Source organism: Polyergus mexicanus, unplaced genomic scaffold, assembly GCF_030449975.1.
Source record: "Polyergus mexicanus isolate NDT 795.1 unplaced genomic scaffold, iyPolMexi1.0 SCAF_20, whole genome shotgun sequence".
NCBI lineage: Eukaryota > Metazoa > Arthropoda > Insecta > Hymenoptera > Formicidae > Polyergus > Polyergus mexicanus.
In genome coordinates, this window is record NW_027223340.1 from 1,326,071 (window position 1) to 1,350,126 (window position 24,056).

General features: G+C 37.2%; 1 protein-coding gene across 1 annotated transcript; it reads right to left on the reverse strand.

Moving 5' to 3' along the window:
* Nucleotides 1–10,697: 10,697 nt before the first annotated feature.
* LOC138941627 (uncharacterized) lies at nucleotides 10,698–21,997 on the reverse strand. Its single transcript, XM_070311470.1, has 5 exons — nucleotides 21,942–21,997; nucleotides 21,776–21,795; nucleotides 13,520–14,707; nucleotides 11,852–13,348; nucleotides 10,698–11,635 (listed from the first exon to the last, which is right to left on the reverse strand). The coding sequence occupies exons 1-5, from the start codon at nucleotides 21,995–21,997 to the stop codon at nucleotides 10,698–10,700; spliced, it is 3,699 nt and encodes a 1,232-aa protein (XP_070167571.1).
* Between the last annotated feature and the right edge of the window lie 2,059 nt (nucleotides 21,998–24,056).

Sequence of the window (24,056 nt, forward strand, 5' to 3'; positions counted from 1 at the left end):
GTCTTCGTCTTCATACCCATACCGATTTTTGTCTTGGTTTTCATAGCTGCCCAAACAGCTCTGGCTGCGGCTCTCTCACCGAGAGTCGAATCTTTCGCAACGATGCGTTTTCGCGCTCTCTCGGCGAGTATCTTGTCAGCCGCGTGTCTCTCGGTGAGATCGTTGCTCCGGGAGTACGCTATATCGTGCTCGCAGCAATGGATTTATTCCCCGATTACCTCTCGCCAATCGTTTTTCCAAATGAGTGCCCGGACCGCAAAACTGATAGCCGGGAATATGTAACTCGAAAGGAAGTGCGTTTATCGCACGATTTAAGAAACCACAACCTCTTATAATTTTTGCTAGCATTTGTCACAATTTTTTATTAACGGTGCTGGACCGTCGATGTGCGTTCGCTGCCACGGTTGATTGTAATGTTTGTAACAGCGCCGATATTGTTGAACCTCTGAGTCAGCTTTTATATGTTCGGGAAGCTTGTCCCACATGTAGTGGACGTGATCGCCGCACATTCGCAGCAGAACGACTTTCGGCACAAATTGTAACTGTTCGGCGCTCAAATTGCAAATATCGGAAGGTCTCAACAGCAGCACGAACATTTTTGTACTGAGCGATTTGCGGTTCCGCGCATCTATAAATAGGCGTTCGATCCAGCATTCCTCAGTGGACAGTGTGAAAATAAAATTCATGCGACAACCTTTGGCGATACGCGTGACGAATTGCGACGACAGATTACGATCGATGGGGGACAACGCAGAGATGCGCAAGCATCGTACGATGCTACCGACTACTATACGCGCGATCGTTTGTGGCCCCTCGAATTGCGGTAAAACCAATGTTCTAATAAGCCTGCTGGAAAGTCCGCACGGTGTACGTTTCGAAAACGTGTACGTGTACTCGAAGTCGTTGCAACAACCGAAACATCGATATCTGAAAAATTTGTTGACATCGATCGACGAAATCGACTACTTCACATTCTCCAACAACAGTGACGTCATTCAGCCGTGTAAGGCGCGTTCAAACTCGATCTTCGTGTTCGATGACGTGGCATGCGATAAGCAAAATGCGGTGAGAGAGTACTTTTCAATGGGTCGACACTCGAGCGTCGACTGCTTTTATCTCTGTCAGACGTACGCGAGAATACCTAAACATCTGATACGCGACAAAAAGTTCGAGAAAGACGTGCGAGCGTTACAGACTCTGATAAACGAGCTTCGGCATGCGGATATCGCTAGATTACAAACGCCTATGAACGACGACGAAACGTCAACGAACGCTAACGAAATGTCAACAAAACGACGACGAAACATCAACGAAACGCCAACGAACGACGACGAAACGTCAACAAACACCAACGAAACGTCAACGAAACGTCAACGAACGCTAACGAAACGCCAACAAAACACCAACGAAACATCAACGAACAACAATGGACAGCAACAAACAGGTCAAGAACGGCTACGAACGCCTGACGAATGACAGCGGACGACAACGAACGGTTCAAGAACGGTTATTGGACGGTTATCTAACAGCTCAGGAACGGGTCAGGAACGGCTACAAACGAATCAGGAACGACTACCAGACGGGTCAGGAACGGCTACGAACGGCTATCGAACGGCAACGAATGGTAGCGGATGATAAAAAACGGCTATTGAATGACAATAAACGGAAATAAACAACTATTAAATGGTTAAAAAAAAAGGTTAAAGATATAAATCATAATGTAATTTCGTTGCACATATTATTACGCGCCGACTAGCCGTACCGCTAAAAACATGACATCGTTAAAATTCAACGGACGTAAAAATATCGAGAAACTACGACTCGTCGAGGAACTGCATGCTTCGGCGAGAAGAAATTTTCCCCGAAGACGCGTCATAGTGCGGGGTTACGATGACCTGTGGCAAACTGACATCGTCGAGATGCGTCCGTACTCTCGTTTCAACAAAGGTTACCACTACATACTCACCGTCATCGATGTGCTGAGCAAGTACGCGTGGGCTATACCGCTAAAGAGTAAAGGTGGAAGTGAGACGGCTGATGTTATCGCTGAGATAATTCGAGATAGTAAGAGATGCCCGAAAAACATGCAAACCGATATGGGAAAGGAATTTTACAACATCGACGTACAACGTTTCAGAAAACACGACATCAATCATTATTCCACGTATTCGGTGTTGAAGGCATCGGTTGTCGAACGATTTAATCGCACGTTAAAGAATGACATGTGGAAAATGTTTACGCTGAACGGAACTTACAAGTGGGTTGACGCGTTGCCGCGACTCGTGTCGGATTACAACGTGCGCAAGCATCGCACTATCGGTATGAGACCTATCGATGTTATCCCCGCGATCACCGATAAACTTTTAAATACAGTATACAGCAACGTAAAGATTGCGGCACCAGCAAGATTCAAAGTAGGTAACCCGGTACGCGTTAGCAAGTATAAGACGATCTTCGAGAAGGGTTAGACACCAAATTGGACCACCGAAGTGTTTAAGATTATTAAAGTGCAGCGTACTAATTCCGTAACTTATCTACTCGAGGACTATCGCGGAAAATCTATTGCTGGAGCATTCTACGAATACGAGTTGCATCGCGCGACTTATCCGGACGTGTATCTCGTGGAGTAAGTACTGCGCAGAAGAGGTGACGAGGTTTACGTGAAATGGCTGGGATTCGATGGATCGCACAACTCTTGGATATACAAAGACAATGTAATTTAATTCATACAAATTGTATTTTATTTTTAACATATAAAAAAAATATGAAATACATATAAAGTATCTGAAATATGTAAAATATATACAGCATATAAAATATATGTAAGATATATACAGCATGTAAAATATAAAATATAAAAGAAAGATAGAATTATATTTATTTTGTTTTCCCGATACACACACATTCATACATACATACATACATACATACATACATACATACATACATACATACATACATACATACATACATACATACATACATACATACATACATACATACATACATACATACATACATACATACATACATACATACATACATACATACATACATACATACATACATACATACATACATACACACATACATATATACATTATATTATAAGGGTATTCGGAAATGTCCCCGGTAGCGTGCCGGTCGAATCAGGTACGATATATCGCTTGTCGTCGTACGGACTCAGAGCAATTTTTGTCTCGCTGATTGTATACACTTCGTGCAATTTGGATCTTATGCAAGTCTGCCGTCGAGTCATTTCAATTTCATCGCGCAGACACCGCGTGTAATCGTCGAACGTTATCGTTCTCGCTACGACGTTACTTTTGACGCCTTAACCTTTTTTGTATCTTTTTAATTATCTACTCGCAACGCGTATATTTTTGCTCTAAGCCCGACAAATTCAGTCATGATCGCACCATTATTTTCGTCCTTCATCAAACCCGGCACTTTCTTGTTCTCGAGCCGTATACCGTACGCATTGTTAACCGGATAATCGCTCGTGTCGAATTTAGCAATATCGCGTTTCATGTTCTTGTACACATCCTCGCACTCGATGTGATAAATTAAACTATCTGTATCGGTGTACATTATTTTACATTTCTCTCGATATAACGGTACCATGTATTCGTGATGAAATTCATACAAACACGTTTTAGAAATGTCGAAGATGCACATGCCGATGTAGATCGGTTTATTGAATTTTACCTCGAATTTGCGCAATTCGACAGCGATCAAATTTTCCGAAAAGACGCTCCTGCTGTGAAAATTTAGTTTCGCGATCATCGCCTCCGCGCCATATCGTCCGTCCCACTTTGTTAATAATTTTACATCGACGTGATTGCGCACGTTTTCCATAGTTTTACCGAATTCCGCGTTGTTCATTAACTTGTATAAATTTTTCTCGAAATCGTTTGTTGTTCTAAACCGAGTGTTGATTTCGTTGTAATCGCGGAGCCATGCGGATTGAGCGAATTGCAATACGCGATGTATCTTTGCGATTCGAAGGCCGTGACGCGTGCATTGTTGCAGGTTGCGATAGTGTATGATATAACGCTTCTTATCGTATAAGGTTGCGAGGAGTTTGTCTTGCCGCTTGCCGGGCGGCTTATCGCACGTCGGACAGAACGGTAGGTCAGCGTGCGCATCATGAAGATGTTGCGGATACTCTAGATCAACCTCGAGAATATAACCTGTGGGCGAATCCGAAGCGATTGCGCTAACGTCAAAGTCAAAGATATCGTCAACCCATCGAAATTCGGCATAGGGCAGCGGTTGACACATCGCCCAACCGTACAAGTTGTTTACATCGAAATACATCATGTACGATGACGGTTTCGATGGATCGTAAGACGGCGTGTACTTGTTATTGGCTTGCGCGTATCTGCCGGAACATTGACTCAGGCCACCGCGTATTCCCCGTTCGATAAACATAACCATATCGATATCAGTAAGTAATTCGAACGTAATATTCGTATGTTTTAACATGGCGTCCCACGTGCATCCGGGAAGAGTATAATAATACGCGGGGTCGAGCCCATAACTCTCGATACATTTGTCGCGGGAATTTTCAAAAATATCTGCCAATAACAAGACATCCGTTTTTAAATACAGATCGCTGTATTCGCCCAAGGTTCGTAGGGAGAACCGCCTCCAGACGTTTTCGGCGTGCGCGTAATCGCTCTCGGATACGGTGTCACCGGTCAAAGAACTATAAAATGATTCGCGCGGTGGTAAACACGTATCGTGCAACCTATCGACACAGTCAATGTATTCGTATGGGAAAATACCTTTTCGCGTCAATAAATTGAACTCTTCAATTGATAAATTTTGAAATTCCGATTTAAAAATTTGAAGTTTATCATTATTTAAAAACGATGCCAATTTTTCGAGACTAGTACTGAGAAATTTGTATGAATCGATGAACCGTAACTTTATATCGTTTCGCCAATCTGATTTTTCAACGGTATCTTTAACTTTAACATGTTTCGTGAATGAAATATACTTTTCTTTTGTTATCGGTAGTACGTCCATCGAGCCTTCGAACGCGGTAGCTATTTCTTTAATGATAAAATGTGAATCGTAACCGGATAAATTGTGAAATACTATGGGAATGCAAAAAGATTTGTTATAATTTAAATTGCAGTTTGAATGCGCGGGACCTCGATACCGCCCGGTAAGATGGCAATGATCGCGTACGCGTGTATCGTCTTGCGCGAACGGTTTTTCGCAAATGTGACAGTGTGTCGCGCTGTGAAATTTTTCTCGCTCATCTCGCGTTAAATTTACCATGGGGACGTTCATGGTTAAAATAGTTTTTACGCGTTGCGCTAAATTTTTTAATTTTTCTACGAACCACAAAACGCAATCGATACTACGACGAGAATGATACGCGGATGATGATTCGTCGTACGAACAATGTACATAATAACCTATGCTAAATACTTGGTGATGTTGAAACGTGTACGTAGACGTCATCGGATCACCGTCGGTCTTCCTCAGCACGCACTCCAAGTCGGCGTATACGACGAATGGAAGCCGCTCCTTTCTGTTGAAATTATTGAACGCGAGCCACTTGTCTTTATCGCCCGGTAGTCGAATGGCGTACTCCTTCATCTCTCGGCAGTCTACAGTGTGCGACTGCAATTTGTCGTCTGATCTAAAATAGTGTAAACATCTGTAAAAAAAAAATAGAAATAATTAATTTTTCTATCGTATATATTATATATATATATATATATATATTGCATTTTTATTAAATATACGTACCGATCACAGATATATTTTTGGCCATTATGTTTGCTCAGTTGCGACCTCACGAGGCGGGATAAATTCTTGATGCATGTAAAATGTCCGAGGTCTTGCGAATCTTGTATATACAACAAGTTGACGTGTCTATCCTTCTTTTGCTCGCTCAGACGTATCGGGATAATGTTATTCTCTTTCTCTTTCTCGATACAGCATACATTTATTGAAATGTCGTTATAAAGTTCAAATTTTTTAATTTGACTCAGTCATCGGAAATTCAATGTCCTGAAGATTTAACTCTGTCGTGTAATGAGGATACGATGACTCCCGACCTACGTCTCGTGCAGCTGGATACAAAGCAGCGACCACCGCCCACGCAAAACACGCATTGTCTTTGGATTGCACGTTTATTACCACTCTCTTCATTATATTATTTCTCGCGGTAATTTAATATAGCATCCCGCGCGCATTGGATTATATTTATTTATATTTATAGTTAAATCGAGAATTCGCGACAATGCCCACCCGCTATCGCGTTCTTGAAATTCTTCGAGCGAGGCAAGGGTGGGCTCGACGATGCGTCGCTCGTACCACTCGTATAGATCGGACGTGCTAAAGAGTTTACAGTTTCTCATATTTACACTTTTATTTGCCCGTTTATCACCCGATACGAATTCACCATTGAACACAGTGTTCACTTTCATATTGAAATGTTTTTTCAGCACATTTTTCACGTATTCGAGCACAATGTCTTTGGCGTCCTCGAGAAATTGACGAGGCTCGATGTGATTATAATTTATAACTACACCAGTCAATATACGGCTCTCAAATGCCGTATCAATCTCCCGCCAAATGAGTCTTTCCGCGGTATTGTAATCACCACTGTAATTACCACCACTATATATAAATTGTCTCTCTAATCGAGTCCTCGCACCCTCGAGTCGTGCGATTCTGGCCACCAAAGATTGCCGAACTCCGATCGAGAGCCGCGGACGCTTGATACGACTGCATTCCTCGAGCTGTTTGATAAATTCTTCGCATCGCTGCGCCCATGCAAAATATTCGCCCAAAGTGGCGACATGATGCGACAGCTCCAACAGGTCACGTTCAGTCTGCTCGGCGTTTTCCATGTTTTTTTTTGTTTTACTGTGTACAAATCGGACATATGTTGCACGGCATTACCTAATATAATGCTTGTCTGCAATTGGAGCAGGATCGACCACTTATTACGTCGTACAGTTTAGTTACATGCTTCCGAACAGCATACATGTATCCATAGTCAGTGTCTGCTATAGCTATCATACACGAAGCACATACAGCATAATCACCACCTGTAGAATAATAAAAGTATATGGCACAAAATTTTGTACGTCCGTTCAACGCAATAATTTCTGAATTAAACACTGTCTTCTCAACAATTTCCGCGAGGTTCTCGCTTTGATCGCTGTTGTAATCACTGTCGTCTGATAATGCGTGATCTTCATCAGACGACTCGTCTAGTATTGCCTCGAAATTTATTTCCATCTTCGCAGATTGGCAGAGTGACAAAATCTGGTCGCCGTTGAACACTTGACACACAAAAATTATAAAGAATCCACTATACTTTTTAAATGCAAAATCTGATCGCCGTCGAACACTTGGCACACAAAACTTTTTAACCGATGTATACACTTTTAAATCGTGTACTACTATAATTTTGACACCCTTCGTTCTTCATTTATATATATTTCATCTATCACCTTTAAACGGCTCTTCTTAGAAAAATTGCGTGGAAGTAAGGTCTCTCTAAGGTTTAACGAATTGGACTTGTGCATAAGTGGGGATCTTCCAACTTTAATAAGTTAAAAATCATGCCAGTGTTCTCATTAGACGGGGTGTTTTTCCTACTTTTCGCATTTTACTCATAGTGATCGTCGATTGGTGAGTTTGAATATCGGTTCGAGGGTTCCTTCGCACGTGATCATGTTAGAGAAAATTCTATTTTCTTATGAGTATTTTTATTGCTGCGGATTCAGCCGTGTTTATTGAATATTTCGTTAGAAAAAATTATTGTCATTATGTGCAGCTGTGCTTGTTGGGTATTTTGTTAGAAGAACTTTATTATCTAGTCGCGGTATCTTTTAGTTTTCCACCAAAAAATTCCACTAATCTTTTATCTTTTATTATATCTTTTTTTTTGTTTTTTTTTTTCTTTTTTGTCATCTCGAGGAGACCGGTGTCGTTTCATCACCGATCTTCCTGTATCTTTCTCACGGTTACCCATAAATATAATTACGGTCTGTTTATTGCACGATTTGTTTTTATCATCGGCAGAATGTAACAATATTATTTATAAATATTGTGACCCCCCGGATAAACGGCTCTTCCTAGAAAAGAAATGAAGAGGACACCGCGCCGATTCGGTCGCGCGTACAATTTTGCGAGACGCTATTTGTTCATAATATAATATAAATATAATAACCCGCCTTTGTAATACACCGCGCCGATTCGGCCGCACGTGCAATCTTGCGAGACACTATATTTGTTTGTAATATAATATAAATATAATATAATAATATATCTATACTGTTATATTTTTTAAATAATCAAACATTAATACTAACAAATAATATTTATCAAATAGCATAGAAAAATGTGATAAATATAGATATAAGCATTTATCACAAATCAATAGAAATGTTATATTTATTAAGTAAAGAAAAAGGAGGACTTTAGACGAATGATTGTTTCGTAGAAATGGACGATGGATATATCACCATGATATCATTGAACTATCTATTTGATAACGCTTATAAAGATATAGTGACAGTGACGGACAATGATAACATGTGAATTTTACGGGGTTTATTAAATATAATATAAATATAATATAATATAAATTCGAGGATCCGGACATCGGCACCCCACCTTTGTAATACATAAGCCGATTATAAACATATCCCGATCCCCCAATAAACCCATCTTCCTAGAAAAAATGAAAAGGATAATGGTTTTTTTTTGTTTCTGTTTGAAAAACTATATTACCTTGTCGGCATTCCCCCGCATGACGTCATTCCCCCGCGCCACCAGAATCCCCCTCCGCCCGCGTGACGTCATGCCCCCTCGCCCGCACGGTTTCCCCTCACCCCGCATACCCCTCGGAGGACCTGCGTTAGAACTCTCCTAGTAATACTACTAATGATCGTCAGTTGATGATAAGAATGAATCGTTCAATAAACAAAGCATCTTGCACTATACGTTTTAAACACTGTCACTTGTCAGTAATTAAAAAAGTGAAAAAAGGCGCCAAGTACAAGCGCCAAAAAACTGTTTTACGGAATAGTTGTTTTAATTTTTTACAAAAATAATGATATAAAAATATTGCACCAATAAAAATTTATAGTATAAATAACACATTAATTAGATTAGAGTATATTCAATTTAGCAACGCCAAGTTTTTCTCTAATTAGAAAGTTATTTTATACTTAAATTAATTTTTTTAATTAAAAATTTTTTTCACTTAAATATATTCCACATTTTGATCACATTGTAATTTTTAATATTAGAAATAATAATAAATGAATTTTGTAATATAAATTTTTATTAATTGGCGCAATATTTTTATATCACTATTTTTGTAGAAAATTAAAACAACTATTTTATAAAACAGTTTTTTAATTTGAATATGACAGTGTTTCTGTATTAAAATAACACTATTTTATATAAATTTTTTTTTATAGCGAAAGGCGCTTATACGAGCGCACTTACCTTTTTTCACTTTTTTTAAAAAAAGGTAATTTTTTAGCAATTATATCATTTTTTTTTACTATGCGTTATATATTATCTTATTTTTGTTTACGTGCAATCAGATTAAATGAATATATCTATTATATTTCTGAATTATAACGCTTTCATTTCTTTGATCGATACATGTTAATATATACATACGCTTGTGCTATACTATAAATTACCTAATTAATTTGTCTCGTAAATATATAGAATACATACATCATAACTTATATAATTTATATTATATTATAACATATATTATAATAACATATATTGTAACTTAAATATAAAATAAAAGATGATAGATGTTGTTTTTTTTTTAATATTTAAGATTTTAATTTTATTGATATGAAAATGATAGATGTAACGTTTTTTTTTTTAAATTATTAAGATTAGAATAAACCTTGCTAATTATATATAAAGTTATGCTAATAATATTGTATATGAGTTATAATATAATATAAGTTATGATGTACGTATTCTACATATCTACGAGACAGGTTAGTCAAGTATACATAGCACAAGCGATTAGTGTAAAAATGATGTGTATGCTACATATCTACAAGACAGGTTAAACAAATCAAGTACTTTTATAAAAGTGATAAACGTTTTTTTTTTTAAATTACTATAATCAAAATTAAAATATATTACTATATGCTTGTGCTATGCTATAAATTATCTGACTAATCTGTCTTGTCTCCTGATTATATATCAAAACTAAAAGATATAAAAAGGAATATTATATAATGTACTCAAATGTATTTGTTAAATGATTGTCATTATATAATTATTTATCTCGCATCATATGCAGCTATAGATATAAGTAACATTAATAAAACATAATCTGTAAGATTAATGTGTATAAATCTTATACATTTCTATTTATATTTTATTTCCATTTCTATTTATTTTTTCTAATAATTTATAAATTTTTATAATTGTATTATTCGCTGGGTTATTCGTAATTCCTGAGCCGTAATCGAACGTGCGCATGCAACCGGCGGCCAGCGAACAATAATCAGCCTAACCCTAACCTTCTCGCCTCGAACTCCACACCACAGGTGTCGCTCTACGCGTGAGCTAAAGACCGATTCACGGTGTACGGTCAGCGCGGCTAATTCGAATCACATTATGCAACATCTCCCCTTTTCCGAAGATATAAGCTACACTGATAAAGTTATTTATTTTTTTGTTGACGATTTTGAACCGCCCAAGGTTTCGTAGCCCCACCGGCTAACTTTCTTGCGGTCACGCGTAGGATACACCTTCCCCGGTGTTTGATGAACTGGATTGGTGGCGTCTTTTTCCTCCTTAGTACCATCTACTTCCTCGTTTGAGATGGGTGACACTACCTTTTTCTGTTTTACAACAGGCGAAGGTGACTTAAGCTTCTCTGGAGATTGCGATGGAGTACCCCACTCCTGTTCCTCGGGCGCATCCTTTAAGATATGAAAATATCCAAGGGATGCATCCAAACGATGTAAGTGACTTCGGTTACGACGGTACTCCCCCGAATCCGACTGCACAATGAAGGATCTCGGTTGATTCGCATGTTTTTTCACGATGCCCCAACGGCGTAAGTCCCGAATCCAGACACAATCTCCAATTTCCAGATCATCACGTTCAATCTTGTGATGACGTTTATCGAAATCTTCCTTTTGGCGACGAATCCTCTCCCTCTCTCTGGATAAAAGTCTCTCGCGGTCTACAATTTTTGGCACCAGGAGGGAAGGTGTAATAGGGAGAAGAGATTTGATCCTTCGACCCATGGCTAATTCACTAGGGGAAAAACCGCATTTTAGTGGTGTTGCGCGGTATTCCAGTAGCCATACGCTAAAATCCTTGGATTTTTCTAGGCCACTTTTTACCGTTTTTACCATTGCCTCAATAAACCCATTACTTTGAGGGAAATGAGGCGACGATGTCTCATACGCAAATCCGTAATACTTTCTAAAGGCTTGAAATTCTGTTGTACGTAATGGGTCAAATTGTGTTCCATTGTCAGATCTAATAACTTCTGGAATTCCATGATGAGCGAAAATGTCCTTAAGTCCTAAGATTATGGTCAACGATCGCAAATTAGGTAACTGGTACACCTCTGGATAATGGGAATAAAAGTCTGCAACCAGAAGATACCAATTAGTATTGTGTTTAAATAAATCCATAGCAATAATTTGCCACGGTCGATCTGGAAAATTTGATGGCTTCAACGGCTCAGATCGTCTAGGTCTGTTTTGAACACAGACTGCACTACCATCGACTAATTGTTGTAATTCCGCTGATAGTTTTGGCTACCAAACGCTATATTTAGCACGGGCACGGCATTTTTCAATGCCTTGGTGGGCACTGTGAATGGCTTCTAGGGCCTCTCGCCGAAGTTCTGGAGGAATGTAGAACCAATCTCCGAACATGATGAAACCACAAATTAAACTTAGATTTGCTCGATAGTTGAAGAATGGTCTCACTGGAGCGCTAACTTTCCCTTTGCACGGCCATCCATCTTGAATGTACTTTGCAAGCTCGCAATACACATGGTCCTTTGCTTGCATCTCCAATAGTCTTGATAGTGTTGAATCAGAAACCGGTGATTGTTCGAGTACAAATTGCACATGGGCAGAAATTTCCTCACCTAGATTCAAGGTGCACGACGTCTTCAAGGAGGAACGGGACAGGTAATCCGCAGCAAGAATATCCTTACCAGCGGTAAAGAAACATTCAAAATCGTAATGCATTAATCGCATACGCATTCGCTGAAGACGAGGCGATAGCTCGTCGAGATTCTTCGTCATCAGCAACGGAACTAGTGGACGATGATCTGTTTTCAAGTAAAAAAAATTCCCATAGACAAAGTCGTGGAGTCTCTCACATGCCCAGATGAGAGCTAAAATCTCTTTTTCAATCTGAGCATACCATCGCTCAGTATCAGTTAAAGTTCTGGAAGCGTAGGCAATAGGACGAAGTACGCCAGTCTCATCCTCCTGGCGCAGCACGGCTCCAATTCCGTAGGATGAAGCATCTGCTGATGCAACAGTTCGACGATTAGGATCGAATATTGGCAGACAAGGAGAACTGGTTAACACTTTCAGAACTGATTTGAACGCCTTCTCGCAATCTGACCATATAAAATCGTTTTTGCTCTTCAGCAGATTATAAATCGGAGCTAGAGTCTCTGACAATCGTGGCACAAATTTCCCTAGGTAGTTCACCATACCCAAGAAGGATCTGACACTTGAAACATCTTTCGGTGCTGTCAGCTCGGCGACTTTCGACGGATCTGGGTTGATACCATCAGCCGAAATACGATGGCCAAGAAACATCGTCTCCTGTACACAAAATTGGCATTTGCTGGCATTCAAGGTGATGTTATTCTCGTTTAAACGGCGTAACACGGCACGAAGCCTAGAATCATGTTCTTGAATATCTTCTCCCCATACTAGAATGTCATCCGTATGATTAGCGACTCCTGGTAAGCCTTCTAGAATTTGAGAAACACGCTTTTGGAAAAATTCAGGAGCCGATGAGATTCCAAAGGGAAGTCTGCGGAAACAAAACCTTCCATACGGAGTGATAAATGTAGTTAACTTTTTGGAATTCTCGCTTAACAATACTTGCCAAAATCCTGACACACAGTCAAGCTTCGTTATATATTTTGCCCCCTTTAATTGACCTAGCGTGTGCTCCACAACAGGCATAGGATGATACTCTCGTTCTACAGCCTGATTTAACTTGGTCAAGTCGACACAAAGACGAATATCATTAGCAACTTGCTTCTTCACTAAAACAATACCGCTGCACCAATCAGTAAGTTCTTCTACCAGCTGATTACTCTCATCTTTAACATTTCATCTAGCTTCTCTTTTAATTTCGGCATTAACGCTAATGGTACTCGACGCGGTTGAGACAAACAAAACGGTTTCGCGTTGTCGTGAAGTCTAATACGGCGTTTTCAGAACACCCAAACGGTTAAATAATCTCGGAAACTCCGTAAAAGGTCGTACAGTACTTTGAACAGAAACCTGCGAGCACCGCATCACCAGATTTAGTCCGACGCATTCGACTCGTCCTAATAAATTTTGTCGAAGGCCTTTTACTACAAACACATTAGCGTTTTGCGCTTGACCTCCGTAACGAAGCGTCGCAGTGAACATGCCAATGCATTTCAACAAATCACGGGAAGCACTTTCCAATTTTCTGTCCGCGGGTTGTAAGTTACCGAAAGTCTTTTTATTCCCGAAGTAAACACGGTCTATAATAATAGTCACATTAGCATCGGGATCAAGCTGAAAGCTCACTGTAACACTCTTTACAGTTGCGTCAGCCCGCCAGGGTTCATCAGTCTTTATTTGTGATTGGTTCACAGTTGCCACGAAGAATGAGTCTGCACGAGAGTCGTCTTCCACATGCCGTACGGCTGTTTTGTGTTTAGCGCCCTCGGACTTCGCCTCTGACTTCCCGGATTTGCACACTTTAGCCCAATGACCCACTTTAATACATTTGTTGCACTTTGTATTGCGAGCTGGACAAGCTTTCTTTGCATGCTTCTTGTCGCTCCCACAACCAAAACATTTCCATGGAGTCGAATAAGTCTTCTCCTTACGTACGTTGCTCTTCTTTTGTACACGGTTCACAACAGTTCCCGCTCCTGCTACTTCTGAACGCAACAATTGATTCTGCTTTTGCACTGCCTCGTAGCTCCTGGCTACTTCCACGGCCTTCTTGTAATCTAATCCATCAATGAGCTGTAACCTCTCAGAGAGGCGACAATCGGCAACGCCTACAACAATACGATCACGAATTAATTGTTCACGGAAGTTCTCATATTCACAGGAATCAGCCAATTTGCATAGATCCGTAATGAAATCTTCCATGCTCTCCCTTGGGGATTGCACTTTCATATTGAATTTTGCACGTTCATAAATGATGTTCTTCCTCCCATTGAAGAATCCATCGAACCTCTCTCTCACTTTAGCAATGTCTTTCGCTTCTGCTGCACTCAAACCGAACGACGTAAAAATAGTTTCCGCCCTCGGTCCCATTGCGTACAATAAAGAATTCACTTGATGCTCTGATTCTTTTACTCCTGCCACAATGCAGTAACGACTGAATCGCGATTTGTAAGTGTCCCAATTTTGAGGTTTATTGAAATCAAAGGGCTCGTTACGCCCGGCTGCACAATTACCGTATCCGACATCTTGAAATGGTTAAGACGTCCGTATATTGAGTATAGAACACTGAGAAAATCGTCGGTTCTCTCTTACTGTTCTCGTCAAATTCTCGTTAGATATATAAAATGTACGAATTTTGCAATTTCTTTGGGCGTAAGTACGACGCTGCCACCATGTATTATTCGCTGGGTTATTCGTAATTCCCGAGCCGCAACCGGCGGCCAGCGAACAATAATCAGCCTAACCCTAACCTCCTCGCCTCGAACTCCACACCACAGGTGTCGCTCTACGCGTGAGCTAAAGACCGATTCACGGTGTACGGTCAGCGCGGCTAATCCGAATCACATTATGCAACAATAATAAATTTATAAATACATTTATTTTTAATGAAACTAGAAAAGAAACTAGAAAATTTTTTCAAGCTATTGATAAGATTTTGATAAAGCTTACGGCAACATGTTTATTGCATACCAACCCAGATAGCAATGCATGATGATCAGATTTCATCACGTCATGATCTTCTGATATTTATCGAAATATGATGTGTGTTTTGTAATTATATTATGATGATACATATCATGAGCATAAGTTAACGTGCACATGAAGAAAAATGTGAGCTCAGATATTGACGTTATTTTGTCCGCTCATAATAATCACATGCTGACTGCAATAATTAACTATCATGTATTATAAGTTATGTACGTCCAACATTTTCGTCATTATTATATATTATAGAGCCCAAGCACATGATCTTCATGACATTTTGCATAATGTAGAATTTGTTTTCATGCTAAACAAACAGAAAAAGAGAAAATGTTTGAAACATTTTTAAACATAAAATAATATTTTAATAAATATCAAAAAATTTTCAATAATTAATATGCACATTTATAATATTTAATAAAATATTAATAATTAATATTAATATTGTATAGAATATTTGATATGATATATATTTTCCAGACAGCATACATCATTCGAATATTTATATTGAATATATTATAGATATATATATATTTATAATATAATTACTCTGAGAACATGCTTAACATCCATATTATGCAATTTTGGAGTTATGTATAGAATGTACAAAGGGCGCGTTCCACTTAACGAGCGCAACGCTTGCGAGCATCATCTGTCTTTGTTTAACTTTTGAGGAACAACAAAGATGAAATGATATCGTGAGCGTTGCGGTCATGAAGTGGAACGCGCCCAAAATATTAACTATATTAGCGGATATGACTAGCGCCATTTATTTAGATACGTAATTTCCGGAATTGCCGGCGCTGACCTTTTCTCTACTGCATGTAATCGCTTACGATGCAACGTAATTTTAATCGTAGGTAATCTTTCCTTTCTCTTTTAAATTATATCATTAAACATAAAAATATTGAAGATATTCTCGCATAAAAGATATTTTGTATAATATTTTGTATACATATTTGATAATTTTTGATAAAACATTATTTACAAATCCAACACAAATTAACCTCAAAAGTGTTAATCGGATATTTTAAACTTCTGGTATTTTATCGTGAACTTATACTTGATTCTTATATTTGATACGAATGCCGTTATTCTTTCCTAAAATTCTTATTAAGATATTATTGTAGCTACACAAATTCGTTTATATTTATTGCAGATTTTCGTTATGTTACAATGTTTTGCTGCAGGAAAGGGATAACTTGTACTTATGTATAATTGACTGATTGTGAGTCAAATTGTATTATTAGCATTTCATACAATTGCAAAAAAATTGTTAAAACGCAGAAGTGCAGCGCACATTGACGAAGTACCATAGAGGACATAAAATAAAGTCTAAAAGCACATAAAATAAAGAGTAAGTAAAACAATCAACCAAATGCTTAAATTTCTTTTTGTTCGACATATCTCTTGTAGTTGCATGTTTCTTATAATTCAATGTATCTCTTGCTGTCTATGTCTCATAATCTACGATACATCAATACAAAACGCTTTTGCTACGGATGTGAAATGATTTTTGCTAGCTAGGTCTTTGAGATCACATTGAATCTAAATATTGACAGTCATATTTATGAATTGGTTTAAAAGTATATAAAAAATACAAATATATATTTGTATACCAATCTAGGAATATGAACATAAATATTTAGATTTAATGTGATTCCAAAGGCCTCGTAATATACCATTTCATATATGTTCCCCTCTCGATTATTCTATATCTATATTACACTAATGTGTAATACAATAATATATCAAAGACATATCGATCTAACCGGTAACATCACATACAAACGCGCGCGACTATTTTCTTTAATTATTATTTCTAATTTAATAGGCCTATTCCCTTATATTTTTACAATTTCTAGTCAACTAAGATTTTATCTATCCTTATCATTAACTCTTTGAATTTCTATAATTTTATATAGAATATTTAAGTATTTAAATAAATTATTGGCCCATCTTACCCCTCAAGGAACCCCATTTATTTTAATATCTTTTATAGTTATTATTGAATCTGTTACGTCCTGGCAACTCCACGATTCCTTTCTTCTGCAATGTTGTGGCAACGATAATCGATCGGTGATAAAAATGAGTCGTTCGGTAAATGGAGCATCTTGCGCCACGCATTTCTTTAAACATTTAGTCACTTGTCAATATCGATATCTATGAGCAACCGTGGGAAAGATGCGAGAGACCGGTGACGAAACCGCGCCAGTCGCCTAAAAGTAAATAAAAAATCAGTAGATATCCTCGAAATCGAATTTTCCAACGGAACAATAAATTGATATCGAAAAGATAATAAAATTCCTTCTAAGAAAATATCCGACAAACGTAACTAAATCAATGCTCGGATTTAGTTGCACATTTCGGCCCGATTCCGTGGCTCACGCCTATTGCCCCCCACTCACCGCTCGTGCGTTAGCGACGAGACGCCAGATACGCGTAACTAAGGAGCGCGACGCTTTGTTTCAGGAGCGTTCATATGTAAGAATGCCCAAATATAATAAATAAGACAATATTTTTTTTAAAATGCACCGCGAAAATTATCAAAATTCTAAAAGTTTTCTTCAATATTTTATATTTCATTGATATAAAATATTGAAGAAAAACTTTTAATTATAGAGAAGTATTGTCTTATTATTATATTTGGGCATTCTTATATACGGACGCTCCTGAGACAAAGCGTCGCGGTCCTTAGTTACGCATATCTGGCGACTCGTCGCTAACGTACGAGCGGTGAGTGGGGGGCAATAGGCGTGAACCACGGAATCGGGCCGAAATGTGCAACTAAATCCGAGCACTGAACTAAATCAATAATGATGAAACTCCTGTGACGACATATTCAGTAACGACAGCTACATTAATATCGATAAAAATAATTATAAGGAAGTAAGACCTTTTTTAATCAAATCACGTGCGCAAGGAAAATCTAATGCTCAAGAGACTTGAACTGATATCGAGATCACCAATCGACGATCAGCACGGGTAAAAATTTGAAAAGTAGGAGAAACACCCCGCCTAATGAGGGCACTTGGAAGATTCCCACTCTTAGAAATTAGAATACACCCCCAAAAAAGAGATATAAAAAGAGGACTCAAAGAGCCACTTACTTACTTACTTGCGTGCGTACTCTCCAGTTTCACATAAGTTTCATTAAGTGCCCTGGCACCGTGAAAAACAAACTAGAAAATTTATACCAGTGTACTCATCGTTGATTGACTGCAACCCGACTAATCTGGAACCCAGCAACTCAACACCTTAGTAAAATCCGCACCTTCATCTACGGGATAAAAAGTAAGTCACATTCATCCAATTTATTTTGCACTATTAACCCTCGCGAGACATAACGTATTACGTTATATTATATTAACGCTGGTTTCATAGTGAAAACCAGATCCGGCATTACTCACACCTTATCGCCCAGCCAAACAGTCATTCGCAGGAGTCGGAGAACTCGAACGCCTGTAAAATGCAGATTCTGCGCTACTCATATTAACAATTCAACATCAGTATCTGTTAGACCTACTCTTCCCCTCTCGCCTAACTACTCCTCCCCCAGCTACTCCCCAATCTACTTCCCCGAATATATCACCCCAATCATTGAACCTCCGCTTTCCCCTCGTTCCTTCTTCTCCCTATCTACTGTCCTCCTGAACAATTCACCCCCAACTTCCCCGCACCTTTCAGAATCAGAATTCGAGCAAGCTATAGAGGAGTTTTGCAACGAATTACTCGACCTGGAAGCCGACTCGTCCTACCAGGATTAACTAAAGCCAAAAAATCTCCCTTCTCTCTCTCTCTCCCTCCTTCATACCGCATTCTCTTACTCACTCTCACACACACACACACACACATGTATTTTTTGTTATTTATTATTAAATCTTCATATTGTATTAACCAGTCAGAACCTAAAATTTAACGGTAGAAACTTTCCCTCATCATTCTGACTGATGCCCTCCGTATTAATATGACACCCGCGAATTAAACACATACACACATGCACACACGCACATATTAAAAACTCAAGCAGCATTATATTTTTATTATTAATATTATTCTTTTTTTTATGTATACCTATCATTATAATTTTAAAATGAATAAATTTAAACTTGTTAATTAAAATCAAGTAAACCTTTTATTAATTCCCCACTCGTTCCTAGATAAAGATCGCACTTGGTCCCATCCCGCGTAAAAGAGATTAAATTCTCTTACCAAAAAGGGACCGCCGAGCGAACTTCCGAAAATAGTGTAATAGCGACTCAGTCGTTTACCTGCTTTGCGGACCTGTCAGTTCGTTCGACCCGATTCCAAACGCCACAAGACGTTTAAACTTCGGGATAATAAAAGATAGTTGTTACGTCCTTCCGTCGACTCATCCTTCTCCGAGTCTGGACGTAACAAATCAATTAGTCTAATAATTCGTCCTTTTACCCTAGCTATTCGTTTAACTGCAAATATAATTGCAGGACACTTATTATCCCTCTTAGGTTCTTCAGGAGAAATTATTAATAATAAATTCATTTGTATAATTATAATTTTTTCACAACTTCTTTTAATTTCAGAAATCTCAGTTTCAATTATTCAAGCTTGCGTATTCTCAATTTTATCAACATTACATAGAAGAGAAATTTAATTATATAAATTACTAAATTTAAATTAAATATATGAATATGACAAAAATTAACCAAAATCATACTTTCTACTTAGTTTCTATTGGTCCCTGACCAATTATTATTTCTTTTAGTCTATTTAATAATTTTATTTCTATAATTATATGATTCCATAAAATAAATTATTTAATTTTAATTTCTCAATATCATGCACATTCTTATGTATTATAATATATACCAATGATGACGAGATGTAATCCGACAGTCTACCTTTCAAGGATCTCATACCTTCTTAGTTTTGAAAGATTTCTTTTCTACGAATTGGAATAATCCTTTTTATTATTCCTAAAATCTTTTTCTTTATTTCTTTCTTCTGAGCTTATTTTCACTCTTCTTTAGCCCCTTCTATAGAAATTAGAAACAATTATGACCTCCTCAAGGAATAAAACCTTTTAATCCACTTGATATTCCATTAATAAATACAATTATTTTAATCTCTTTAGAAATAACAATTACATGATCTCATTATTCTACATTAAATAAAAATTTCTATGAAAGAAATAAAAGATTAATCTTAACAGTTATACTAGGGCTATACTTCACTTTTCATTAAATCATTGAATATTATGAATCACCCTTCTCTATAGCAGATTCAATTTATGGATCTTCATTTTTTATTGCAACAGGATTTCATGGATTACATGTTATTATTGGAACAATATTCCTTTTAATTTGTCTTTTACGAATAAATTACCTACATTTTAGAAAAATTCATCATTTTGGCTTTGAAGCTGCTGTATGATATTGACATTTTGTAAATGTAATTTGATTATTCTTATACAATATATCTCAATTTATTGATGAAGATATTAATCTTAAATTTAACTTATTAAATAATTTTAATAATTTTTAAAAATTTATATAGTATACATAAAAATACATTTAATTTCCAATTAAAAAAATTAACTTTATCTTAATATAAATAATTTTATTTATTTTAATTATATTAATGATACTTATAATATTATCACTAATAATTTTACTATTAAATTTTATAATTTCCTTAAAACTATTCAAAAATCGAGAAAAAACTTCTCCATTCGAATATGGATTTGATCCTTTATCTAAATCACGTATATCTTTTAGAATTCAATTTTTTTAAATTAGATTAATTTTTTTAATTTTTGATATTGAAATTACTTTACTAATTCTTTTAATCTATATATTCTTTTCTATAAATAAAATTATGTTATTCTCATCATCTTCATTTTTAATTATTTTAATTATTGGTTTAATCATTGAATATATAGAAAAATCCATTGATTGAAAATATTAGTTAGCTAACAAACATTATTTTTAGGATTTTAGTTAATTTATAACATTTAAATTGCATTTAAAAATTATATTTAATATTTAATATAAATCTTACAAATTATTATTTATATATTCTTTTAAAGTAAATTTACATTTAATTTCGATTTAAAAATTGATTATTTTAATAATAATCTAAAAGATCCTTTTAATAATAAATAATTCATATTTAACTGAAACCAAAAAAGTGGTTAATTATTGTTAATAATTTTAATGAATATTATGATATAATATTCCAGTTAATTAATTATTATATTATAATTTAAATTTAAAATTCCACTGAAGTAAGTAAAATTGTACTTCTAATTCAATAATAAAAGAAAATAAATTTATTTTACTTCATAAATCATCAACATACTATATTAAATTAGCCCAATAATTTTGCAAATGAAAAAAATTATCTTAATTATTCAAAAGTATCGTATGCAAATATAGAGAAAGAATCAGAATTAGCTGTTGACTCAGATGTAGAATCAGCTATTAACTCAAAAATAATAAGATCAATCACTAATCATCAATATTTATTTACTTCTGCTTTACGTAATATTTTTGTGATATATAATATTACACATGTACAAGGTGATGCTATTTTACGTATTTTGAGATCTCATCATTGTTTATCGTATTTACCACGTTTAACTAGAACTTTTCTGCAAACATCAAAAATTTCAAATTATAATATTATACTATTAGGTTCGGGTCAATACGTTAATATCAGTTTCGAAACAACTCTTCAAAATGACACAAAGTTTTTAAAAGACATATGTTTCTCTCTCCGATAGACCGTCTAGCATACTTTATTGCACTATTCGATGTCGTCAACTTTTTATCAGGATCTTCTTTTTTCACCATTACGCTATAATTACACGATTGACAAGTTGCGAACAGGAATTTTACCCTTTTATACGCCCCCACTTCTATTGTTCGATCTGCGCGGAATGTAAGCGTAATGCAGAGTATCGTCGGGAAAGATGCACGTACGAAAGCGATATTCGTCTGGAGTCGATTGTTTCAAATCGAGCAATAAATACCCGTGAGGTCTCGATGTAGCGTCATAGTAGGCTTCTTCCATAAATTTTGGATCGTCGGGATATATCTGGCGCGCTAGATGACGTATTTGAGCGCGATCGCGTGGATTTTTGAAAACTACTATGTAATTTGCGTTGAGAGATATGTCACGCTGTCCGCGACCTTGATGAAAGAGATTTTGCGAGATGAGTATAACGCTGACATTTTTATGATGACTTCCTTTGGTAAACAGATCTACGATAGCGTCGCACAACGAAGATTCCCTCATAAGATCGTCAATTATTATTAATTTTGGCGAAAGCGCATCGCTGGAATAATCTTCCGGACGCGATAACCCCTCGCGAAATTCGATGATATTTTTCTTCGATTTTATCAAAGCTTTATTATTGTTACGTCCTGGCGACTCCACGATTCCTTCCTACCGCAATGTTGCGGCAACGATAATCGATCGGTGATAAAAATAAGTCGTTCAGTAAATAGAGCATCTTGCGCCACGTATTTCTTTAAACATTTAGTCACTTATCAATATCAATATCTATGAGGAACCGTGGGAAAGACGCGAGAGACCGGTGACGAAACCGCGCCAGTCGCCTAAAAATAAATAAAAATCAGTAGACATCCTCGAAATAGAATTTTCCAACGGAAGAATAAATTGATATCGAAAAGATAATAAAATTCCCTCTAAGAAAATATCCGACAAACGTAACTAAATCAATAATGATGAAACTCCTGTGACGACATATACAGTAACGATAGTAAGACTCTTTCTAATCAGATCACGTGCGCAAGGAAAATCTAATGCTCAACTGATATCGAGATCACCAATCGACGATCACCACGGGTAAAAATTCGAAAAGTAGGAGAAACACCCCGCCTAACGAGGGCACTGGCATAATTTTTAATTCGTTAGAGACTTGGAAGATTCCCACTCTTAGAAATTAGAATACACCCCTAAAAAAGAGATATAAAAAGAGGACCCAAAGGGCCACTCACTGTCTTACTTAGCACCTGCTTACCACTTCATTTACTTAACACTTGTTTTATTCTGTGCGTGCGTCTTCAGTTAACATAAGTCTCATTAAGTGCCGTGGCACCGCGAAAACTATAAAAAATTTATACCAGTGCACTCATCGCCTGGCTAATCTGGAACCCGGCAATCCGGCACATTAAGAGACTCCACACCTTCACCTACGAAACAAAAAGTAAGTCACATTCGTCCAATTTAATTTACGCTATTAACCCTCGTGAGATATAACGCATTACGTATATTATATTAACGCTGGTTTTCATAGTGAAAACCAGATCCGGCAGTCCAAGCCAAACAGTCATTCGCAGGAGTCAGAGGACTCGAACGTCGGTAAAATGCCGATTCTGCGCTACTCGCAATAACAGTGCAACAACAATATCTGTTAGACCCACTCTTCCCCTCTCGCCTAACTACCCCTCCCCCAGCTACTCCCCAATCTACTTCCCCGAAGTCACCGAACTACCGCTTTCCCCTCGTTCATTTTCCTCTCTATCTACTGTCCTCCTTAACAATTCACCCCCAACTTCCCCGCACCTTTCAGAGTCGGAATTCGACCAAGCGATAGAAGAGTTTTGCAACGAATTGCCCGACCTGGAAGCCGACTCATCTTACCAAGATTAACCAAACCTAAAAATTCCCCCTTCTCTCTTTCTCCCTCCTTCATACCGCATCCTCTTACTCACTCTCACACATACACACACATGCTTTAATTTTTCTTTTATTTTATTATTAAACCTACATTGTATTAACCAGTCAGAACCTAAAATTTAACGGTAGAGACTTTCCCTCGTCATTCTGACTGATGCCCTCCGTACCATTGTAACACCCGCGGAGCGATAAGCTCAACCACACACA

Bases quoted from the DNA above. Each gene is read 5' to 3' on its own strand.
- LOC138941627 (XM_070311470.1), bottom strand. From the start codon at position 21,997: ATGGTGAAAAAAGAAGATCCTGATAAAAAGTTGACGACATCGAATAGT. The intron at 21,796-21,941 runs GTATGCTAGACG...TGATGTTTGCAG, and splicing joins ACATCGAATAGTGCAATAAA to AAAAGTTCTAGTTAAACGTG. The intron at 14,708-21,775 runs GTAAATACGATA...AACCATTTCAAG, and splicing joins AAAAGTTCTAGTTAAACGTG to ATGTCGGATACGGTAATTGT.